The sequence below is a fragment of the Elephas maximus genome, chromosome 4, assembly GCF_024166365.1.
Source record: "Elephas maximus indicus isolate mEleMax1 chromosome 4, mEleMax1 primary haplotype, whole genome shotgun sequence".
NCBI classification, from domain to species: Eukaryota; Metazoa; Chordata; class Mammalia; order Proboscidea; family Elephantidae; genus Elephas; species Elephas maximus.
Genome location: NC_064822.1, coordinates 159,839,377 through 159,862,747, shown reverse-complemented (window position 1 = coordinate 159,862,747; position 23,371 = coordinate 159,839,377). Strand labels below are relative to the sequence as shown.

At 42.1% G+C, this 23,371-nt stretch overlaps 1 protein-coding gene across 1 annotated transcript in view; it reads left to right on the top strand.

The window, feature by feature from the left end:
- The window catches only part of TMCC3 (transmembrane and coiled-coil domain family 3), a 77,788-nt gene extending 58,868 nt beyond the window's left edge, over positions 1 to 18,920 (top strand). The window contains exons 2-4 of the mRNA XM_049884082.1: positions 5,612 to 6,528; positions 8,600 to 8,735; positions 13,819 to 18,920. Of these exons, the coding sequence (XP_049740039.1) occupies positions 5,612 to 6,528; positions 8,600 to 8,735; positions 13,819 to 14,121 (1,356 nt within the window). The 3' untranslated portion in view covers positions 14,122 to 18,920. The remainder of the gene's footprint in view (positions 1 to 5,611; positions 6,529 to 8,599; positions 8,736 to 13,818) is intronic.
- The last annotated feature ends 4,451 nt before the right edge of the window (positions 18,921 to 23,371 follow it).

The following is a 23,371-nucleotide window of genomic DNA, read 5'->3' as shown; positions in this document are numbered from 1 at the left end:
GCGGGAAGGACGAACAAATCTGTCTTGGAAAAAGTACAGCCAGAGTGTTCCTTAGAGGCAAGAAGGTGAGACTTCATCTCCTATACTTTGGACATCTTGTCAGGAGGGATCAGTCCCTAGAGAAGGACATCATGCTTGGAGAAGTAGAGCGTCAGTGGAAAAGAGGAAGGCCCTTCACAAGATGGATTGACACAGTGGCTGCAATAATGGGCACAAGCATAACAACGATCATGAGGATGGCACAGGACCGGGTAGTGTTTCGTTCTGATGTACACAGGGTCCCTATGAGTTGGAATGAACTCGACAGCACCTAACAACATCAACAAACCTCTGAATCATCTGGTTCTCCTCGTTTTATAGATTAGGAAGTCGAAGCCCACAGGTGTGACTCGATTTACCCAAGAACACACAGCTATTCAGTGTTGGCCTCAAAACTAGAACACATGTCTCCTGATTTAGAGTCCACATACATGTTGTTGACTAGAGGTGATCCGTGAACCTTTGTCCTCCTCCCTCATGTCCTCCTGTGAAACAAAGCTGCACTATATAGCTCCTCTCAGTGCCAAAACCAAACCAAACCCATTGCCGTCAGGCCGATTCTGACTTACAGCAACCCCGTGTGTTACAGAGTAGAACTGTTCCATAGGGTTTTCTTGCCTGTAAGCTTTACCAAAGCAGATTGCCAGGCCTTCCGTGGTGCTGCCAGGTAGGTTTGAACCACCAACCTTTAGGTTAGTAGTCAGTGGCAAAACATTTGCATCACCCAGGGACCTACCCTCAGTGCCACATCCAGATTAAATGAAGGATTGAGGACTCTCATAACTTTATTCCTAATCAAACCCATTGCTTGTCAAGTCGATTCTGACTCGTAGCAGCCCTATAGGACCAAGTAGAACTGTTCCATAGGGTTTCCAAGGCCATAAATCTTTTACATATGCAGACTGCCACATCTTTCTTCATGGAGTTGCTGATGGGTTCGAACCACCAACCTTTTGGTTAGCAGCCAAGGGCTTAACCACTGAGCCCCAGGACTCCTTTCTTCCTAACGCATACACGTATCGGTTTGTGTTCAGGGAATTTATGGGCATATAATGATGATATGTATAGCCAGCTCTTGATTATCCATGCAACAATAGAATCATAAAAGGTGCAGCCCAACAACATTATGCCCTCCTCAAACATTTTTAACTGAGATTTGCTGATGAGCAGCAAGAGTGATTGATTTGAAGTGTAAATTCCGTTGCTTCCCCCAACCTGGACTCCAGGGGACATGCCAAGCATTGTTATAACACTTTAAAGCGAGCCAGAAGTCAGCTGGCCATCTGTGCATCATCATTCTTGTATGTGCAAGGCTGTCCTGACCGAGCAGTAAGAGAGCAAAGCAGTAAGAGAGCAAAGCTCGTTATAGGGAGACTACAGAGCTGGATGGCCAGCTGGGGTGGGGTTGAGCATTAAAGGAAGAAGGACAGGTGGTGACTTATTGCTGAGTTTGGTAAGGTAAGGTATGAAAGCCTTTGTATCTTCAGAAGTTCTGATGGACTTCTCCATAGAGACTGTCAAGCAGGTTTTTATAACTCAATCTGTTCTTATCTATGAGCTCCAGGAAGATGAGAACAGTTCTTAGGAATTTCACAACGTCAAGCAAAAAGCACAGAAGAGTGCATTTATGTAAGAGGAAAAACTAATGTATGTTATATTAGATGTCATGATCATAGTTACCCTTGGAGGCAGGACGATGTAGTTGTGACTGGAGGGATGTCAGTGGGGATCTTTTGTTGTATTTCTTTTACTGGATGCTGGTTACACGCTGTGTTCAGTTTGTGAAAATTCATTGAACTTTATACTTACTTTTCTCCGTGTAAATATTTATACTTCAATTAAAGTTTTAAGGTCTTCATTCATTGTGTATCTTGTGGCACACTGATACCCAGAAAATCTTCATTTAGTTGAGTCAGTTAAGATGATGTGGAATTATTTAGATATTGGGAAAGCACCTCTACTGGAAGTGTCAAGTCTATATGGGCAAAACTTCCAGGGTCATTTTTTGATTCTATTAAAATGTATCTTGAAAGGATTCAGTGTAGACTGTCCTGGAATAAAGAATTCTGTCACTTATAGCTCAGCAAACATTTATTGACAACCTCCTGTGAGTAAGGGACAGTGCTAGCACTGCAGGCTGAGTATAAGGACGAATATGCCACCATCTGTCCCCTGAAGGAGCTTGCAGTGTACAAGGATGAGTATGATGAAAGGAGGTAACAGTAGTGCCACAAGAAAAATACAGAGCACCATGGAGGGTCACAGAAAAGAAAAGCTTCTTGGAGAAAGTAGCATTTGAAATGGATCTTAAAGAATATGTAGACCTTCAACAAGATGGGTTCACACAGGGGCTGCAACAGTGGGCTTAAGCATAGCAATGATTGAGAGGATGAGTCAGGACTGGGCAGTGTTTTGTTCTTTTGAACATAGGGTCACTATGAGTTGGAACTGACTCGACGGCACCTAACAACAACAAGAGAATTTTTTTTTTTTTTAATTTTTACTGTGCTTTAAGTGAAGGTTTACTAATCAAGTCAGTCTCTCATATAAAAATTTATATACACTTTGGCTGTATACTCCTAGTTGCTCTCCCCCTAACGAGACAGCACACTCCTTCTCTCCACCCTCCATTTCCGTGTCCATTCAGCCAGCTTCTGTCCCTCTCTGCCTTCTCATCTCCCCTCCAGACAGGAGCTGCCCACGTGATGTCATGTGTCTACTTGATCCAAGAAGCTCACTCCTCACCAGTATCATTTTTTATCTTATAGTCCAGTCCAATCCCTGTCTGAAGAGTTGGCTTTGGGAATGGTTCCCGTCTTGGGCTAACAGAAGATCTGGGGACCATAACCTCCAGGGTCCTTCTAGTCTCAGTCAGACCATTAAATCTGGTCTTTTTATGAGAATTTGGGATCTGCATCCCATTGCTCTCCTGCTCCCTCAGAGGTTCTCTGTTGTGTTTCCTGTCAGGGCAGTCGTCGGTTGTATCCAGGGACCATCAGTTCTTCTGGTCTCAGGCTGATGTAGTCTCTGATTTATGTGGCCCTTTCTGTCTCAACAAGAGAATTTTGATAAGCAGAGATGAATGGGTGAAGGCAATGTGAATATCTTAACGTATGAGAAAATCCATAGAAGACTCACATGCTTTACGGACACTTTGGGTTAAAAGGTTCACTTAAGATGCATGGTATCTTTCCGGTATAAAATGAGGCCTGAAAGCTAAGCTAAGGCCTTACAGTGGCCAGGTTGGGAATATTACATAATTTGAGAGGCATTAAGGAACCAAAGAAAGTTTCTGAAAAGTAGAGAAACACGATCAGATCTGATATCCTCAGTGAAATCAAATTTCTAGCCACAGTGGTTAGGCACCCTGTCTCCTCAAAACAGAGGAATCTTTGGGTGGCATAGATGGTTGAGTGCTCAGCTACTCATCGAAAGGTTGGCAATTTAAACCCATCCACAGGTACCTCAGAAGAAAGGCCTGGTGACCTGCTTCTAAAAGAGCACGTTTGTGAAAACCTTATGGAGCCCACAGTTTTACTCTGAAGCACATGGGGTTGCCATGAGTCAGAATGGGCTCAACGGCAACTAGCAAGGCTTTTTTTTTTTCCCCCCTGTGCAGAATTAACGTTTTCTAGGTGTGGTACATTCTTTGTTGCTGTAATTTGACCCCATTTCTATTTGGGTCTCCTAGTGAGCCATCAGTATATAGCTACCTTGAGTTTCCTGCGGTGATTCTTCTAGCACCTGAGGGTGATCACTGGGCATCTTCTTTATTCCCTGCACCTGTTCTTCCCTCATGACCAGGTGAAGTTGCCATTTCCCTTATCCTTTTTTCATACATCCTATTTTCTGGTTGTATAGTGGTTGGACATTTTTTCTTTTTCCAGACTTTTCATCGCAGTGGTCTTCTGCCAGATGAAACAGTCTCTTATTCACAGCAAAATTATGTGTGGAAAGAGAAGGCCAAGACATAATGGTAACAAACTTGAAGTTGTGAAGGAGACCTGACCCACCGACCTGGGGTTGTATCCTACTGTACCGGTGGGATTTTTCACTTATTGTTGGTCCACATTCAAGTTTGGCTCACTCATTAAGTGTGAGGCGTTTTAATATCTTACTAACTTTTTACTGTGTCAGCCTACTAGTGCCTAAAAACAAAGGTAACTTGTGCCGAATATTGTGCTTCAGTGTAGACTTCATGAATCTTTGGAGATTGTTTTCAGATTCTCCAAAGACCTGTTTCTAGTCTTCTGAGAACACTAATAGTAGAGGTCCTGATGTGGAAAGGGCCCAGAGTTAGGGTGACTTAGATTCAAATCCTGGCTCTTTACACCTAGTTTCTACACGTTACATGGACATATCACATCCTTTGCCTGGTGTGGTGGTGGTGAGTGCCATTGAGTCAACTCCGACTCAGCAACACTATAGGACAGAGTAGAACTACCTCATAGGGTTTCCTAGGCTGTAATCTTTATGAGAGCAGATCGCTGGGTCTTTTCTCCCCACAGAGTGGCTAGTGGTTTTGACTACCAACCTTTCGGGTAGCAGCCAAGTGCTTAACCATCATGCCACCAAGGGCTCTGGCATGGTAGTGAAGGTCAAACAAGATGACCTACATGAAGCCTCAGTAGGGCCTGACACACAGAGTGCCTTCCCCCCTTAAAGCATAAGCCAGCCACCCCCTTCCCAGGACATACATTGTCACTTTGCAGTTCTTTTCCCTAAGTGGCCCATGAATGAGACAGCTTTTTCACATGGTCTTAATATTATCGTTATTTAACAGAAAGAATTACTGTGATTGTGGTTTGGAGTTGTTTTCATTTCTAAATATTATGGTTGTATTAATCATTAAAATTAATCCTGCACCTTTTATTCAATCATGTCTGTTTAATGATTCTGTTAAGGAAATAATTTTCTAGTGTTGATGTATGCACCTGCAGGAACTTCACTTTTCTTTTTTCCTTTTTCTTTTTGCCCCCATTCTCCCTCTGTTAAACAATTGAATTCTGAATTGGATGCCTTTCCCAGGTTGGTGAAACTCAGTGAATGGGCTATGGCAGGCATCCTGGTTACCTGGGCACTTTGGAAAACAGTGACTTACTGGTGACCTCCTTGTATTCCGCATTTTCTACCCTGGGAACCAAGAGTTATCATCTAATTAGACAGAAAATTGGGTACCCTGGGAGACCTGAGGAAACCCTCGTGGCGTAGTGGTTAAATGCTTCAGCTGCTAACCAAAATGTCAGCAGTTGGAATCCGCCAGGCACTCCTCGGAAACTCTATGGGGCAGTTCTACTCTGCCCTATAGGGTCATTATGAGTCGGAATCGACTTGATGGCAGCGGGTTTGGTTTTTTTTTTTGGGAGATCTGAATCTCACAGTCAGTGTTCACGGATGTAGAAAAGAATTGGGCTGTCCAGCATTGAACTTGAGAGGATAGTGGGAAGTTTTTATCCTGTGAACACTTGGCAGTTTGGAAATCTAGGACTTAAAGTATATGTGTACGCACGTATTATCACAGTAAGTCTCTCTGATTTGAAAATTTAAAATATCTCTTTCCTGCCTTTTTCAGGTAGAACGTCATGACATGAATACCCTAAGCCTGCCCCTGAACATACGCCGAGGGGGTTCAGACACCAACCTCAACTTTGACGTACCAGATGGCATCCTGGACTTTCACAAGGTCAAACTCGCTGCAGACAGCCTGAAGCAAAAAATTTTAAAGGTAACAGAGCAGATAAAAATCGAGCAAACCTCTCGCGATGGGAATGTTGCAGAGTATCTGAAACTAGTTAACAGTGCAGACAAGCAGCAGGCTGGACGTATCAAACAGGTTTTTGAGAAGAAGAATCAGAAATCAGCACACTCCATTGCCCAGCTGCAGAAGAAGTTAGAGCAATATCACAGAAAGCTCAGGGAGATCGAACAAAATGGAGCCTCCAGAAGCTCAAAGGACATTTCCAAAGACAACCTGAAGGACATGCAGCCCTCTCTGAAAGATGCCCACATGAAATCTCGAACTGCTCCCCACAGCATGGAGAGTAGTAAGTCGGGCATGCCAGGGGTATCCCTCACTCCACCTGTGTTTGTTTTCAATAAATCCAGAGAGTTTGCCAACTTGATCCGGAATAAGTTTGGCAGCGCTGACAACATCGCTCACTTGAAAAACTCCTTAGAGGAGTTTAGGCCCGAGGCAAGTGCAAGGGCCTACGGGGGCAGCGCCACCATTGTGAACAAACCCAAATATGGCAGCGATGACGAGTGTTCAAGCGGCACGTCAGGCTCTGCTGACAGTAATGGGAACCAGTCCTTTGGGGCTGGCGGGGCCAGCATGCTGGACAGCCAGGGGAAACTCACCATGATCTTGGAGGAACTGAGGGAGATCAAGGACACCCAGGCACAGCTGGCCGAGGACATCGAGGCACTGAAGGTGCAGTTTAAGAGAGAATACGGTTTTATTTCCCAGACCCTGCAAGAGGAGAGATACAGGTATTTCTAATTATTCTACTGGTATTAGAACCATAAGTTACTAACTACAGAGATACCTTTTGCTTGAAAGTGATATGTTAATGGCTGTGTTTTCCATGAATATGGACATGGGTCAAAAGGCATTTAGGAATCAACAGTCCTTTTCATACTTCATGACTCTCTAAGTTTTATAATTTGTGACTTATAGCTAACTATTTAGAAAAGCCATTATATGTGTGAGTCTGTTAGAATACAGTATATAGTCTATGATGCGTATGCATCTGAGGGTCCTGATTCAGTAGAACTCTAAAGACTCACTATACTAATTCATAGGTCTATTTTTGATTCCATTACTGAGTCAGGTAAAAGACTAATTCATTGTTCAACAAGGTAGATTTTATTTGGTCCATCAATCTCGAAGTCTTCATATACTGCCATACTGCATTTTTTTTTACATATTTTATTTTTCTCATCAAACTTTTCACCCTAAATGACGTGCTTTCAAAAGTAATCTTAAGATTAAAGTATAAATTAAAATCCTGTGGGTTATATTAGCTAATTTTAAAAGTCAGTTATTTTGAAGGCTGGCTTTTATGTGTTTATAGCTTTTTTTTTTTTTTTTTTTCGTGTCCGTGCCCCCAGTATGAGGTGATTTTCCTCCATTTTCTCAATAGAAGCATCCCTCCAAATTTTTTGGTCAAAATGAATGTTAACTTCTAAAATTGTGAATAACGAAATGCCTATTACATATTATAACATTTAACTTTCAAATTTAGCTTGCAGATTGTTTTTTATCTGGTGTGACTTTGTATTAATTTAGAAATGTGTCTTTTCCCAACTCACCTGTTTTATGAACCAGTTGTCTTTGACTTTCCCCATGCAACTTTGGCTTCAGTGTCTTTGTCACATAAGAACTATTTTCTGAGTCGTAGATTTTCCAGGGTGTGTCAACTTTAATCACACCAGAATAGTTTGGGATATGGCATTTTTTGGAGGCAAATTTTATACCAAGTCACAGGTATGCATTTATATAAACTTAGGACTGTTTTTGCTTTCATTTCTCCTGTAGTTATATTTGTGATTCCCGTGATACAGCCATCTACTGTTTTGCTTACTTAAGAGACCTTTAAAAGGCTTATTTACAGCACCACCACCATTTGACACCTATGAGATCATAACTGAGAATAATCATTAAATCTGAATTAAATTCTTTTGCCCCTCCCCCCCTTTTCCAACGATTCCATCAGATGACCTATATAAGCATCTAAAACTAGCATTCAGGGAGGCCATTGCAGGCTAATGCATCTTCCCCAAACAGCACTTCCTTTTCAAAGTAGACATTGTGACATTTCAAATATAAGACAAATCCCTCTCCTCTGTGAAGGTGGGAAAGTTAGGGGTGGGAATGGGAACCTTTGTATTTCTGTTACTTTAGGTTTGGACTTTTAGAAATGCCACCTGATAAGCCATCTTTAGTTAGTAATAAGCATATTTTTTTTACTGTCACTTTAGTTCCAAGAGCTGAAAAATGTATTCAGTATGAGTGTGGGCATTGGAAAACAGAGGAATAGGCTCCAGTAGAAGTTGGTACTAAAAGTATGGCTTTCCCATCATGGGCTCTCTGGTGTGCAAGAACCTTGGCCATGAACCCCTAGGCACTGTGGGGGATGGAAGAGGGGGAAGTTGCCACAGATGCCAGTGGGTCCTTGCCTTGAGCAGGACCCTGGACAGCCCTGTCTCTGGCCCTGCTGAATGCATTAGCTGACAAGGTCTATCCTGCCTTCACCGCAGCCAGGTAAGGTTTTGGTCTGATATGAGTGGAAAAGCCATATTTGTTGGCATGAAACTCAGCAGTCAGGACAGACAGTTGAGACTGTAAGTCCTTCACAGACCTTGATTCAGGGTAATCCAAAAAAGCATTTCCTGCAGCTAGACTTATTCTTTTAGAGGTCAGGGGGAACACTCTGCCAGGGGCTAAAAACAAGCCAAGGGTTACTGGCAGCAGTAAGATAAAAAGGATATCAGTTCTAGGATGTGCTGTTTGAAGATCTCTGAAATGTCACGCTTAGAATCGGCTCCTGTCTTTGTAAAGGTACGAACGACTGGAAGACCAGCTCCATGACCTAACGGAGCTGCATCAACACGAGACAGCCAACCTGAAACAGGAGCTGGCCAGCATCGAGGAGAAGGTGGCCTATCAAGCCTACGAACGGTCGAGGGACATCCAGGTGCCGTTTCTCTCATGATTAGGCATTCACACTGGCTCTTTCCAGGCTTGAATTCATTGAACGAACTAAGTAAATCACCCTTAAACCCTAAAAACTTTCCAGAACAGTGGGCAAGGTGTTTTCTGTGCACAAACATTTCTCATCCGCCATTAGCTCATGTTATAAACATTATGTAAGTAAGCTATACTCTGTGCACTTTCCACCTAAATCAGTTAATAAGAATTTATTATCTATCCCAAGCCCATCGCTTATACTGCCCTCCCCACCACCACTAAATTTTTTAAAAAATTTAAGCGTGTGAGACAAACCCACCTTCATTAAGTTTGCTGCCTAGAGGGAGTCAGGAGTTAGGTCAAGCCGCTCAAGACAGCATAAACAAATGCCAAATTACATGGCACAGACTCTGAAAGCCACAGAAATTCAGACCTGCAGTGCCCAACAAGCTTTACAGTGGTGAGGCAGCCAGTCACTTAGCGGCCAAACGTTGGAGTCCAGTCCCAGATCTGCCATTTACTAGCTGTGGGGTCCTGAGGAAGCCTCGAGTCGATTTGCTCATCTATAAAATAGTAGCTTTCATATTCTAAGTTTCATAAGAATTTCAAGCATTGAGTGCATACTGTGTGTCAGGCACTCACAAAGCACTTTACCCTTTTTCCCTCATATACTCCTCACAATATCTCTACAAGGGAGTTCCTATTACATAAAATGGGGATAAAATAAATTTTATCCCCATATCTCAGATGTGGAGGCTGATGCACAGAAAGGTTGAGTGACTTGAACAAGGTCTCAGAAAAAGTCCTTGAATAATGCATGTGAATGAACGTCCTGGATAACGTGGTACTTGAAGGGATAAGTAGGACCCAAGTGGGTAGATTATACCTGGATCAGTATAAATAAAGGCACGTTCCAATATTTCCTAATTGATACTAGTGCCGTAATGAAACAACCCTGGGCTTCTTGGTCAACTTCGTTTATTATTATTTTTTTTTTTAGCAAAAGAATGTAATCTTCAAGTAATGCTTAGCTTCAGTTTTAAAATTTTCTTTTTAGGTAGTAGGTATTTGTCCAGCTCTGTAAAGGCTGTTGGCTATTCAGACCCCGCTTTAGAAGGGAGAAAGTTGAAACATAAAGGTGCAGATTTCTCCTACAATGTGTGAACCGGAGTCCCAACTGCCCCTGTTTTATTCCACTCTGTGTCACAGCCTGGCCTTTTGCTAAACCCAGATGGGACAATTCTGGGAACCAAAGCATCAGAGATGCTAAGAGATGTTTGCTTTCAGAGACCACTGACCTTCCTTTGGAATAGAAGACGCTTGAGAGATTTTTGACCCTGCTCTGGGCTAGGAGACTTAGCAAACCACTGATGAGTTTGAAAAACTAGAATCCATTTATCTGTGAAGTGTTGTTAGGTGACCAGTACAGACAGTGTCTTAGGCTATTCTATTTTAGAACATATCTGAGATATCACCAGGTCATGTCTGAATGCGTGGCTCAAGACTGGTTTTCTTATTTGGGAGGGATAGTTCCTCCCTTTTTAAGAAACATGTTAGGGGTGAAGAGGTCAGATAAATGGACTTCATAAAGGGAATGTAAAAGTTCAAGAGTTCATTTCAACATTTTCTAGTTCCATTCTAGCTCAGAAGTACAAGGATGACATCTGTGTAAGTGACTGGAGAGGTCTTTCTTATCGTGATGGCTAGAATCCTGGCTCTACCACTTATTCTTTGCATGACTGTGGACAAGTAACCTCCCTGTGCCTCAGTCTCCTCATCTATAAAATGGAAATATTAATAAGCTCTCCCTCAAAAGGTTGTTGAGAGGGTTAGATGGGATAATACATGTAAAGTATGAAAATCTTTGCCTCACACATAACAAGCAGTCAATAAATGTTGGCTAATCTTTTTATTATACTGTCATGTAGCCGTATTCCTCAGGGCTTCTGGCAGTTGGGCCAGTTCAACTTCATCTTATTTCTTGTTTCTTTTGCTCTTACAGGCGAGGTTGTACCAAGGGGATGGGCTAGTGTGAGTGAAGGTGGCTGTTTTCTACAAGGATGCAGGAATTTTATTTTTTTAAGCAATTGAGTTTTGGTTTCTGTTTTAGTCCTGAACTCCTAATTAAAAATGTTTAAAGATACTCCATCTATCCTTACTCCCAGTAGTATATTAAATACTAGGCCTGAAGAGGCACTGAAAATTGTGGGACTGAATATCTCTTAATGCCATGACTAAAATTCCTTGCAGTTGACTGCTTAATCTTCTTGGATTTTACCTTGTAGCAAAAAAATTTAATGACAGTTCCAAGGCAGTTCTGATATCAGTCATCTGTACATGTAATTCATATACCCAGCAGTAGATTGGAGCCCTGGTGGCTCAGTGGTTAAGAGATCGGCTATTAACCAAAAGGTCAGCTGTTCTAATCTATTGGCTGCTCCTTGGAAACCCCATGGGGCAGTTCTGCTCTGTCCTCTGAGGTCACTATGTGTTGGAATCGACTCGACAGCAGTGGGTTTGGTTTGGTTTAATAGTAGGTTAATGAATTTGAATAATTCGTTGCTAATTCATTTTTTGTTTTGCTCTATTGCCTTTTCCATTTCATGCCTAAAATGGAGGAAGCCTTCACCCCAAGTGGTTGAAAAGAATGCATGATCTCTGCGGCATATGCCTGTTACTATAGTAGGTTTATAATGTACCCAAGAAAGCAAGCACGTTTTAGGATGTAAGGATCTGCACAAGTTTTACCTTTTCTTGTTGGTAGCCTAGTGTAATGAAAGTTACTATAGCAACAGAGAGCCCTTTTCTTTGGCCCGTAGAGTATATTCAGCAGAAGAAAAGCAAGTCAATGTTGAAGCCATTATGCTTGTTTAAAACTTTGAAAAGATGACTGCATTTTAATTGAACAAATGCATATTGGTAAATGAGTTAGATAATAGAGTAGCGAACTAAAGAGGCACATTGTATTGCCTCTGGTCAGGTATTTTTCTCCCAAAGGGGATAGACGTTTTTTGCTCTCAATTTCACATCCTAATACTGGCACCCAGTCTCTTTAGTATTCAACAGATGTGTGGTACCTGCTGTGTGCCTGGCAGTAGGCTCTTTGCAGAGGCAACAGCAGCACGGCAAGATGGGCCTAGTCCCTGCCCTCACACAGCTTATGGCCTGGTGTTGGGGAAAGAAGGCCAGAGGGAGACTTGGCTTAGTCTGATGGGTCACAGAAGGCTTCGCCCAGGAAGCAACAACTGTGGTGTGATGGAAAAGATGACTAGGAGATCCACTGCTAAAGAGGGGAGGGAGTAGGAAGAGGAACATTTCAGGCAGAGCATACTGTATGGACATTCAGGCCCTGAGGCAGGTAGATGCTCCTTTTCAGAAATGGAAAAAGGCCAGTATGGTCAGCATGGTGACAAGGGGGCTGGCATTAAATGAGGCTAGAGAGATTGACTAGGTCTAGACTATGCCAGGCCTCGAAGAGCCATGTTATGGACTGGAAAGTTCTTAAGAAAAAGAGTGACATCAAATATGCATCTTTAAAAGAGCACTTGGACTGCTTTGTGGCAAATGGATTCATGGAGTTGGGGAACAAAAGGATGTGTAGAGAAAATAGTGTAAGGTTATTGCAGGCAAGTGGTGACTTAGACTGGGTGGTGGCCGTGGGAGGAGAGAGAAGTGAGCTAACTGGGATAGATAATGGATGTGAGATCAACAGGGCTGGGTGATAGATTAGATGAAGGGGTTATCAGGGAATGTCTCACAGTCTTCTGGTGTGAGGAACTTGGTGGATCATGGTGATGTTTTCTGAGAAAGGAACAGCAGAGGGGAAACATGATTGATTGGCTGGGGTCTGGGGGGAGTGTGATACATAAATCCATACATGACCATGTTCAATTTGAGGTGCTTTTTTTTTTATTAAAAATATTTATTTTTATTGTACTTTAGATGAAGGTTTACAAAACAAGCTAGCTTCTCGTTAAACGGTACACATATTGCTTTATGACATTGGTTAACAACTCCACGACATGTCAACACACTCCCTTCTCGACCTTGGGTACCCTATTACCAGATTTCCTGTCCCCTCCTGCCTTCTAGTCCTTGCCCCTGGGCTAGTGTGCCCCTTTAGTCTTGTTTTGTTCCTGAGCTAAAAGGGTGTCCGCAGGTGAGGTGCCTTTAAGAAGCTCAAATGGAGATGTCAAGGAGGTGTGGATTTATGAGTTGATTTCAGAAGAGACAGCCAGGCTAGGGAGACACTCAGGAGTCATCTCTTAGTAATTGAAACCTTGAAGTGAATAAGATCTATAGAGAGTGTGTACCGTAACTAGGGTAGTATCAAAGAGCTGGCAAAAGTGCAGTTGCCCCCACCTTGTTCATCTCTGTCTCCTCCCTTCTCCCTTCTCTTCTCTCACCATTCTCCACTACTCTGTAAATGGACACATATAAACTTTGAGTAGTGAAAATTAAAAAAAAAAACCATTGCTGTTGAGTTGATTCCGACTCAAGGTGACCCTGTGTGCAACAGAGTAGAACTGTTCCATAGGATTTTCTCAGCTGTAACATTCATGGAAGCAGATCACCAGGCCTTTCTTCCACAGTGGATTTGAACCACCAACCTTTAGGTTAATAGATGAGTGCAAACTGTTTGCACCACCCAGGAACTTGGGCAGTAAAAATAAGGACTAGCAATTGAAAACACCACCCCCTCCATGGCTGAAGGTAGAGTACTCAGCTGTCACAAAACAAAGCTGCATCCTTTCTTGGGTTTGGGCCTCCCCCTCCATGGTACCAGTAGCTGCTGATATTTTTTAAAACTGGTAATAACCATAATTCTTCATTTATGTTCTTTTATGGTCATCCACACATGTTCATTCTCTGTGAATAATAGGGTGAAATGAACCTTGGGTTCTTGTATCACATCTTTGCCTATCATCATCATCATCACTGTCACCATCATCATCATGAGCTGGAGGATTTGAAGCTGCTTAGGCATCAGGCATTTAGAGCTCAGGGCCTTTTGTGCACATCTGAGCCTGCACCGCGTTCCACCCATCATCTCAACAGCTTTTGATCCTCACTCTCTCTCTTGCCCACAGGAAGCCTTGGAATCCTGCCAGACTCGCATTTCCAAGCTGGAGCTCCACCAGCAGGAGCAGCAGGCCCTGCAGACAGACACCGTGAATGCCAAAGTTCTCCTGGGGAAGTGCATAAATGTGATCCTGGCCTTCATGACTGTTATCTTAGTGTGTGTGTCGACCATTGCAAAGTTTGTCTCACCCATGATGAAGAGCCGCTTCCACATTCTTGGCACCTTCTTTGCTGTGACTCTTCTTGCAATATTTTGTAAAAACTGGGACCCTATTTTGTGTGCCATAGAAAGGATAATAATACCAAGATGAAGCCACTGGGTCTTGTCTCCAAGTTCTTTCAAGTTTTTATTTTAGAGAAAACTTTGTGCATACTACCAAATTTTAAAATAAACGGTTGTGCCGACTGAAGATTACAAGAAGTACTGGGGCTGTGTGGTGTATATAACTATTATTATCTAACTCAGTAGCAGCTGCCAGTTCATTTCCTGTACTTGGTTAATGTGAATCTGTTCCTGAGTTCTCTCCACATTGCTCACTGCCTTAATCAGACCAGATTTCCTGCTTACCTGACTAGCCTAGCATGGTAAACCTCTGTTCCTGAGCAATTGGCACAATTAGTGACACAGAAGAAAAGAGATTTTAAATCTCTCTCTCAAATCTCTGCCAAAATTTAACTTCACTATTGCTAATCAATGTATTTTCCCTGAGTCCTGTAAACAGCAAGCACGTGGCATGACTTGGGAAAATGAAGAAACACAGGAGTTGACAATGTTGAACACTTGTGGCCTATTAGAGTACAGTAAATCCCTGTATAACCCATCCCACTTGTCCACAGATGACTGTAGATCCTATTATCTACCCAGTGTCCACAGTGGTCAATTGTGTGTGACTCTTTATAACATGGAAATCTTACAACACACCTGTTTATCCAACTGGGCTTCTGCTGCTTAAAATGGCAAGACACAGGAATTTATGAATGGAGCTCCCCCCTTTCTATACCCAGGAAACCGCACACCTGACTTTATCGTAACTGGCTAGTGAATGTCCCACCTCCGAAGCATGCCGAAATGCTGCTAAATCCCTCATAAAACCATGGCTTTAACATTAATTTTGAGTTCTGTAAACACTACTCCAGAGGTTTGTGTTTTGGAAAACCTTAATTGCGATAAATCCCCCTTGAGGATGTGATTCACTCTGTGTGATTCACTTATTCACAGGTCTGTGAGGAATTGCAAAACTTACTCCAGTAAGTGAAAGCAAATGATGTCCCTGGTTTGTGTTGTTTTGTTTTTCGACAAGAACATCAAAATCATAGTTCATAAAGCTTAAAGTTCACTGAGGTAGTCAATACTGGAAGCATGAGGAAGATATGACTTCTGGCCCAATTGGATGGTGGCTAGATTAGTGGGAGTCATTCACCTGGAGGAAGGTAGAGAGGACCCTCTTAGGAAAGTGAAAGACCAGCAAGAATAAACTAAACCTAGTGTTTGAGCCAAGGCTGCCCTCTGTCTCGTAGGATCTGACTGAAAATAAGTTCTGAGGTAATAGAATGGCCACACTTGTGCTGAGGTGAAGGCATCCAAAAGTTAACATCTTTGGCCTCTTTTGGGAATGCCAGTCACTGTCTTCATCTCGGAAGACACTTTCCTTTAAATATGTTTCTCTGCGTCCATAACAAACAACAAAAAAAGGGAAGATATAGAAGATTCAGTGGAAGCTGTGCTGTTCAGTCCCTCCTCTTACCACTCCTCTGTTCTCTGAAGGCATACAGAGGCACGTCAGAGTACGTTTTCTTCCAGAAAACATCAAGTTACCCAGATTTAAGTTAAGTGCAATATTTTACCAACGGCTGCTCTTAAGGAAATCTCCTGAAAAAACTGTGACAGTGTGCCCTAATTTGAGAGAATAGACGGGCTTAGCAATTAATACAAACTGGGTATGCCTGAGATTCCTACAGCTCAAGCTTTCTTTTTTTTAAGTGTACAATCTAGTGGTTTTTAATATATTCACAAACTTGTGCACCTATCACCACTATTTCATTCCCCATTCAAGCTTTTTAAAACAGTAAACATAATTTCCATGAAATCTTTGGTTATAAATTACTTTTGCTTCAGGGAAGAGGGAGTTAGTAGTCCCACCACCATCTCATGGCTGTGACCCCTTTCCTTGTCAGAACGCCTGCTTAGCCACCCAGTTTGGCTATAGGCATGCTGTGACCCATCACACCTGCACACTGATAGGGAAAGAGAAGAATGGTATGCTTCCATTGGCCAGTGTCCCCCTTCACCTGGGGACATCAGTCTCCATGTGGACTCGGGACTGGGTGTAACTTAATCAAGCTGGATCCTGGGTGGGCTCCTTTTAATATCTGCAAATCTTTCTGAGAGACACTTTAGACATGCCAGGGTTGGGTGTGGGTGTAGAGTCTGCTGTTAGTTAAGAAAGAGTGAGTGAGGCTCTGTGAGAATCCAAAAGGACGTGGGCTTCATTCTCATGTCACCACACTCCACCCGGTCGCTCAGTCTAGCAAGTGCTTGTATTGGCACTTCTCAGGTCTGTGATCAGTGTGTCTTCTCTCCACTGAGAGAAGTAGAGAAGAGATGGAAAGCAGCACACGATGCCCTCCCCAATCTGGAGCTGTTAACAGAATCTGGTAGAAATTGGCTCTGTTTTAACCTGAAATACTATAAGGTCTAAGGCATCCCACTTAATCGTGGACTCCTTTTTAAAACTTCTTATTTTCGGTGACTCTCATTAGATGTCAAATAACCGTATTTTCGTTTGGGTGTGCTCAACCTACACAGCATATTTCTTTTATTAGAGTATTACTGAAAGTACATGAAGCTTTTTAATGAGATGATATATTCTCTAAGGTAGCTATATCTTTTATTCGTCACAGTTTATTCTCTTCAGGAGATTAAATAAAAGCTGCAATTTAAAAATAATGGTATAGCTGTGACATATTCTGAAACTGGATATTTATATTTAAATCAACTAATCTTGTCCCACCCTTTCATTTGTACTAAACATTAGTGCGTTCCTAAAGGTGAAAACTAGTTGTATGAGTTTCCTAGGGCTGCCATAACAAAATATCACTAACCAGGTGGCTGAAAGCAGAAATTTATTGTCTAATGTTTCTAGAAGCTATTGTCGTTAGGTGCCATCAAGTTGATTCTAACTCACAGCAAGCCAGTGTACAACAGAACAAAATGCTACCCGGTCCTGTGCCATCCTCACAGTCGTTATGTTTGAGCCCATTGTTGCAGTCACGGTGTCAATCCATGTCATTCTGAGGGTCTTCCTCTTTTTTCGCTGACCCTCTACTTTATGAAGCATGATGTCCTTCACCAGGGACTGGTCCCACCTGATAACATCTCCAAGAGCCTAGAAGTCCAAAATCAAGGTGTCAGCAAGGCCATGCTCTCTCAGAAAGCTCTAGGGGAGAGCTCTTGTCTCTTCCAGCTTCTGGTTGCCCCAGGCATTCTTGGCTTGTGGAAAAAAATGTAACTCCAATCTCTGCCTTCTTCACGTGGTTGTTTTCCCTCTGTATCTCTACGTCTGTGTCTCCTGTTCTTATGAAGACACCAGTTATACTGGTTTGGGGCTCACCCTACTCCAGTATGACGTCGTGTTAAGGAATTACGTGTCCACAACGCTTCTTCCAAGTAAGGTCACATCCACAGGTACCAGGGACACAGTTCAACCCATAACAGGTTAGCACCTGGTCACTCAGTGAACATTACAGAGGGATTTAAGATGTTGGTCGTTGAATTCCTGTACTAGGTTTTTTGGTGACATATTATTTTCGTGATCAGCAGGATAATGATAGTTCCTGAGGATAAAACAAAAACCTAAAAATACTCTCCTGTGGGTTTTGAATTGGTTATTTCAACTCGTATTTTGAGTATGATTAAGCCAGCACAAAGCAATCCCCCCCGCCCCCCCCCCCCCAGAAAAACCCACAATGAAGTAGTAACTCAAGCACTTTATTGCTGATTTTGAACAGTGAAAGTAGAGTTTCAAGATCCTGACCTGGAACTTTGGTGGTTTTGCGTACTTGATCGCCGAGACCTATTGAAAGGCTGTAATCTGAAATGCTCCTCTTTTCATTTCAGCCCAGGATTCTATTGTCCCACTCTGTCGGCATTCATGTGATTTTAGCCCGTCTCGTCTCCTGCTTTGTCACTTTGGTTTTCACTTAAATATTGCCCTCAACTACCTTGTTTACTGCCCTGCCATTTCTCCAGCATGTCAACTTTAATTATTGGTTCGATAACAGTAACTAGAACTAGCTTCCCTTGGGCAAAGAATTACTTTTGTCCTTTTTGACTTGGTTTAAAAAACCAAATTATTTTGCATTGAATGGGGACTTTTTTTTTTTTTAAATTGAATCCAAATATAGTTGGTTTGGAAAAACATTTAAACATACTTATTAAGATGAACATGTGTGATTGAACAACTATTTTGCATGTATCTGTAATTTCAGGGAGCTGAGCTAGCAGTAGGAAGAAATGACATTATTTAAAATTCAAGGCTTTATCTAGAAAGAGGTGTTTCCAGTAGGAGTTTAGCACACGTGCTAAGGAAGGAATTGGTCCAAAGATAAATCACTTTGAAAAAATACATCCGAACCTGTGAAGAAGCTTAAAAAAAAAGTCGCAGTTCACAAGAGCTTGGTAACCCATAAGATATAAAATCAACACTACAGTTTTTGTTTTAAGTCAGTACAATTCTCTCTGTTATAAGAAGCTCGAAAGTAACGTACCTTGATTGTTTCAGGAATGATTATGTGTTGCAATTTTAATTTATTTAAATCGTGTCTGCTGTGTTTGTCCTAAGAGAAATGTTTCAACAAAATGGGCTCTGTGTTTAAGAATATGTTTAGGCAGTAGTTAGAGCGACTCTGAGTAGACACTGGAAATGTTCATTGTGATGTCTGTGAAGTCTATTGCAGAATTCCCATTTTGTGGCACACTATATAATTTCATGTCAGCCTAATGTTGTAAATTCCCTGTTGATCTTCACCCGATTGTGGTGTTACCGATGAATTCAAAGCAGGTGCCATTATTTTTTTAAATAAACACTTGATGTTAGCTTTGGTGTTAAATAAAGAGTTAGATTTCTTAAATTTTCACGTTTGTCAGAGTGTATCTCAGTAGTAGGTATGCGTGTTTAATCAATTTTTAAAACTAATTTAAGTCTTCTATGTCATAGAAAGTTGGCAATGTATGGTCCCTCCCAGGGGAAGTATGGTAGGATGTTGAGGAAAAAGGAAGAGTCATCATCGGCTGGAGAATCAAAAAGACAAGGACAAATAGGGCAATACTGAAACTGATGTGTACACGCCCAGGTAGGTAGTTGAAAGTAAGAGACACCTCTGACTTAAGCGGACTCTTTAATGGGATTTCTCTCAATTGTATGGTGTTTTGGGGTTTACATAGCACTTTATGTCATAGTGTGTTAATTCATCTGAATGTCTTATGATATGGGTGCCATCATCTCCATGATATGGATGAAATCAAAGCTCAGACACATGACCTTTTCTGAAGGCCATAACCAGTGAAGGAGGAATTCAGGACTATCTCTTTGTCTTTCCTTTTCGTGATCCAGCCTTTTTAGCCCTCTGCTTCCAGTCGACTTGGTGTCTTGAGCAATTTTCTCCATTGGTCCTCCAGCACCCAGCCTGTATGAACAAAATAACAACAGTGCTTCGATGATAGAAAAATTCTTAGAGACAAAAGCCCTTTTCCTGCTCTGGAAAACAGAGCATATTTGAATCTTTGGAAATCTTGTAGGTCTTGACTTATTTTGCATGCTTGTCATTTGATGCTCTGGAGGGGTAAATATGGAAGTGATTGAGTTAAGTATGTGTCCAGCCCAGCATATTCCAAATGTTGCTCTTGGGGAAACACCTTACTGAGTGTTATCTTTCCCTGAAAAAAAAGAGACAAAGCTTGATTACTTGGGTTTTAGCTAATAATGAAGATATTGCTATAGAATAAAGCAATGCATTCCAATTCCGAATAATGTATGGGCCCCTAATACAAGAGAAAGAAAGAAATTATTTTAAACACATGAGAATGTTGATAGTCACAACTTGAGAAAGTGGGTTAAAGTTAATTGTGTTTTATAACGGCTTCGCTATAAGTTGGAATCGACTCGAGGGCACTGGGTTACTTAGTTTGCAGTCATAAGGTTGCAGATTATATGCCCACTCACACATGGAGTGACTTTCTAGTAGGTATGACTATGAGACGTAGAAATTTATAGGACACACAAGGACCATGGTGATACCAAACAGCACGTTTCTGGGCATTCAGATATATGGGATGGCAGTTAACATCTCTTTGACCATTTACTGTATGCCAGGCACTGTGCCAAGTGCTTTACACACATTATCAAAAGTAATCATCCCAACAACCAAATAAGACAGGCACTATTACCCCTGATAAACAGATGAGGAAACTGAGGTTCTGAGTGATTGAATAACTAGCAACAACACACTGCAGGTAATAGTGGAGCTATATTTTTCACATCAAGTTTGTGTGACTCTGGAGCCTACACTACTAACCACTACCCTGCGCTGTAACAGAAGGAATTGAGCCATTGGCTTCTAGTCATTCAGCAGCTCCCCAGCACCTGCAAGGTAGATGAATGTCTTCTGGAATCAAAGATGAACGCTTTTAATCCTAAAATTGGATTGCAATACTGTGGTTGTAAATGGCACAGCCAAGGTTTATACTTTCACACCATTGGCCATGCTATGATGAGGGCAGAGATACCTGAAGCCAACATTCTAAATCTTTGAAGAGCCATGGGCTGGTGGATTTATGGATGAAGAGAAATGGGAAGCAATTAATTAAAAAAAACTTTTATACCCTGCCTGGCTTCCTGAGATTCTTGGGTGTATAATTGGCAGTTGGCTTGGCGGAGTATCAGTTTTCTTGCTTAGCTCTGGGATGGTGTAGTCTTTGGGGGCTTCTGCTCTATGCTATATGACATCTGCTACCATTTTTTTTTTACCATCTGTGGTGGCTACCTATGAAATTTCTCTCCTTGCTAAGCCAGCCAAAATGTCTCCCCTGCCAAGCCTTCAATTTGACGAAGCAGTTAGCAGGAGTGATCGTCAGCCACGTTAGCAGCTGTTTTGTTGGTGGTTACTCTGCCCTGGCTCAGGCTTGGGGAATTGGATTTTCCTTCTTTTTTTTTTTTCCTTCTGTTCCACTTAAAAATAAGCTACTGAGTAGTAAAAAGAAAGGAAGCCATTCATTGATCTGTACTAGCATTTAGGGTCTCCACTTGCCAAAGAAATTCTCAGAGGCCTGGATTCTTCTCTGACTTTTGAACTGTCCACATTACAAGTAATGGTGCCATTCAAGCCTTCCGCTAGGCGTTTGTTCCCCATGTATTTTGACTGCTACTCTCTCATCATACTTCCCTTATGGTTTGAAGCCCAGGCTCTATGGTTCCATGAAATAGTGAGCTGTAAGACAGATACCAAAGGGGCAGTGGTGGTTCAGTGGTAGAATTCTCTCACCTTCATGTGAGACATCAGGTTTGATTCCCAGCCAAGGCACCTCATCCACAGCCCCCGCCTGTCTGTCACTGGAGGCCTGCAAGTTGCTATAATGCAGAAAAAGTATCAGCAGAGCTTCCAAATTAAGTAGAATTAGTAGGATTAGGACTAAGAAGAAAGGCCTGGTGATCTATTTCTGAAAATAGGCCAGTGAAAACCCCATGGATCACAGTGGTCTGATCTGCAACCAGTCATGGTCATGGCACAGGACAATGTTTCAGTCTGTTGTGCATGGGGTTGTCATGAGCCTGGAGTTGACTCCACAGCAGCTAACAATAGCAACAAGACAGACCCCCAAATTTAGTCTACTGGTAGGACATATATAGCCTCACACACAGTGGTTCAAGCTAGCAGAGACTCAAACACAGGCATGGACTCACAGAGATGTGGCCAGAATGTTTCAAGATGCCTTCCTGTTGTTATGTGTAAGTTTTCCCCGTCAATAAAAAGCCATCACCTAAGAAACAATGAAAGCAATGTATGAAGTTGGAATGTAAGAGGCCCATTCAACCTTTCAACTTTTTATCCTCAAAGAAAAGTCTGGAAGGACACAATGAGGCTGATGGCTGGTGGTTGGCTTTCTTGGCAAACTAGAGTCTGGATAGCAGTGTGTGCTTGCCCTGTTGGAGTGAGAGGTCCTGACTGACCAGCTGCGATGGGTCTTCCGGGTATCCGCTTCACAGAGCTTGTTCCTGGGCTCCCGGTAGAGTACCTAACTCCACTCAAACTCCTAGCCAAATTGGGGATGTTTGATTGGCTTCCTCAGTAGACTGTACCTACTAGGGACAGACTCAGGTACCTAGCTGGTCAGAGCATTTCAGCTCCTTGGTAGCTACAGGCAGTCACTGGATTACAATTTCCTTCCCTAAGTCTGTCTTTGAGTCGAATTTGTACATAAGAATATTTGGGTATGGTTCTTACCTAACACCAGTTAGTCAAACATTTGTATTAGTATATAGTATACAGTGTACTTTTCAATGCATAAAAAACATTAAAGAGATACTTCCAGGTACATTAAAACCTCTTTAACATAATAATTGTTGTTGTTAGGTGCCATTGACTTGGTGCTATCCACTCGATTTGAACTCATAGTGACCCTATGTACAATAGAACAAGACAGTGTCAGTCCTCTGCCATCCCCACAGTCATTGCTATCTTTGAGCCCATTGTTGCAGCCACTGTGTCAACCCATCTCATTGAGCGTCTTCTTCTTTTTTGCTGACACGCTACTTTACCAAGCATGATATCCTTTACCAGGGACTGGTCCCTCCTAATAACACCCAAAGTACCTGAGATGAAGTCTCACCATCCTCGCTTCTAAGGAGAATTCTGGCTGTACTTCTTCAAGACAGATTTGGTTGTTCATCTGGCAGTCCATGATATATTCAATATTCTTTGCCAACACCATAATTGAAAGACATCCATTCTTCTTTGGGCTTCCTTATTCATTGTCCAGCTTTCCCATGCATATAAGGTGACTGAAAGACTGAAAAACATCATAGCTTGGGTCAGACACACCTTAGTCCTTAAACTGATATCTTTGCTTTTTAACACTTCAAAGAGATCTCTTGCCGCAGATTTGCCCAGTGCAATGAATGCGTCATTTGATTTCTTGACTTCTGCTTCCATGGGCATTGATTGTGGATCCAAGTAAAATGAAATACTAGACCACTTCAATCTTTTCTCCATTTATCATGATGTTGCTCATTGGTCCAGTTGTGAGGACTTTTGTTTTCTTTATGTCGAGGTGTAATCCGTACTAAGGCTGTGATCTTTGATCTTCGTCAGTAAGTGCTTAAAGTCCTCTTCACTTTCAGCAAGCAAGGTTGTGTCATCTGCATATTGCAGGTTGTTAGTGAGTCTTCCTCCAATCCTGATGCTGCATTCTTCATACAGTCCAGCTATTTGGATTATTTGCTCACCATACAGATTGAATAAGTATGGTGAAAGGGTAGAACCCTGATGCACACTTTCCTGACTTTA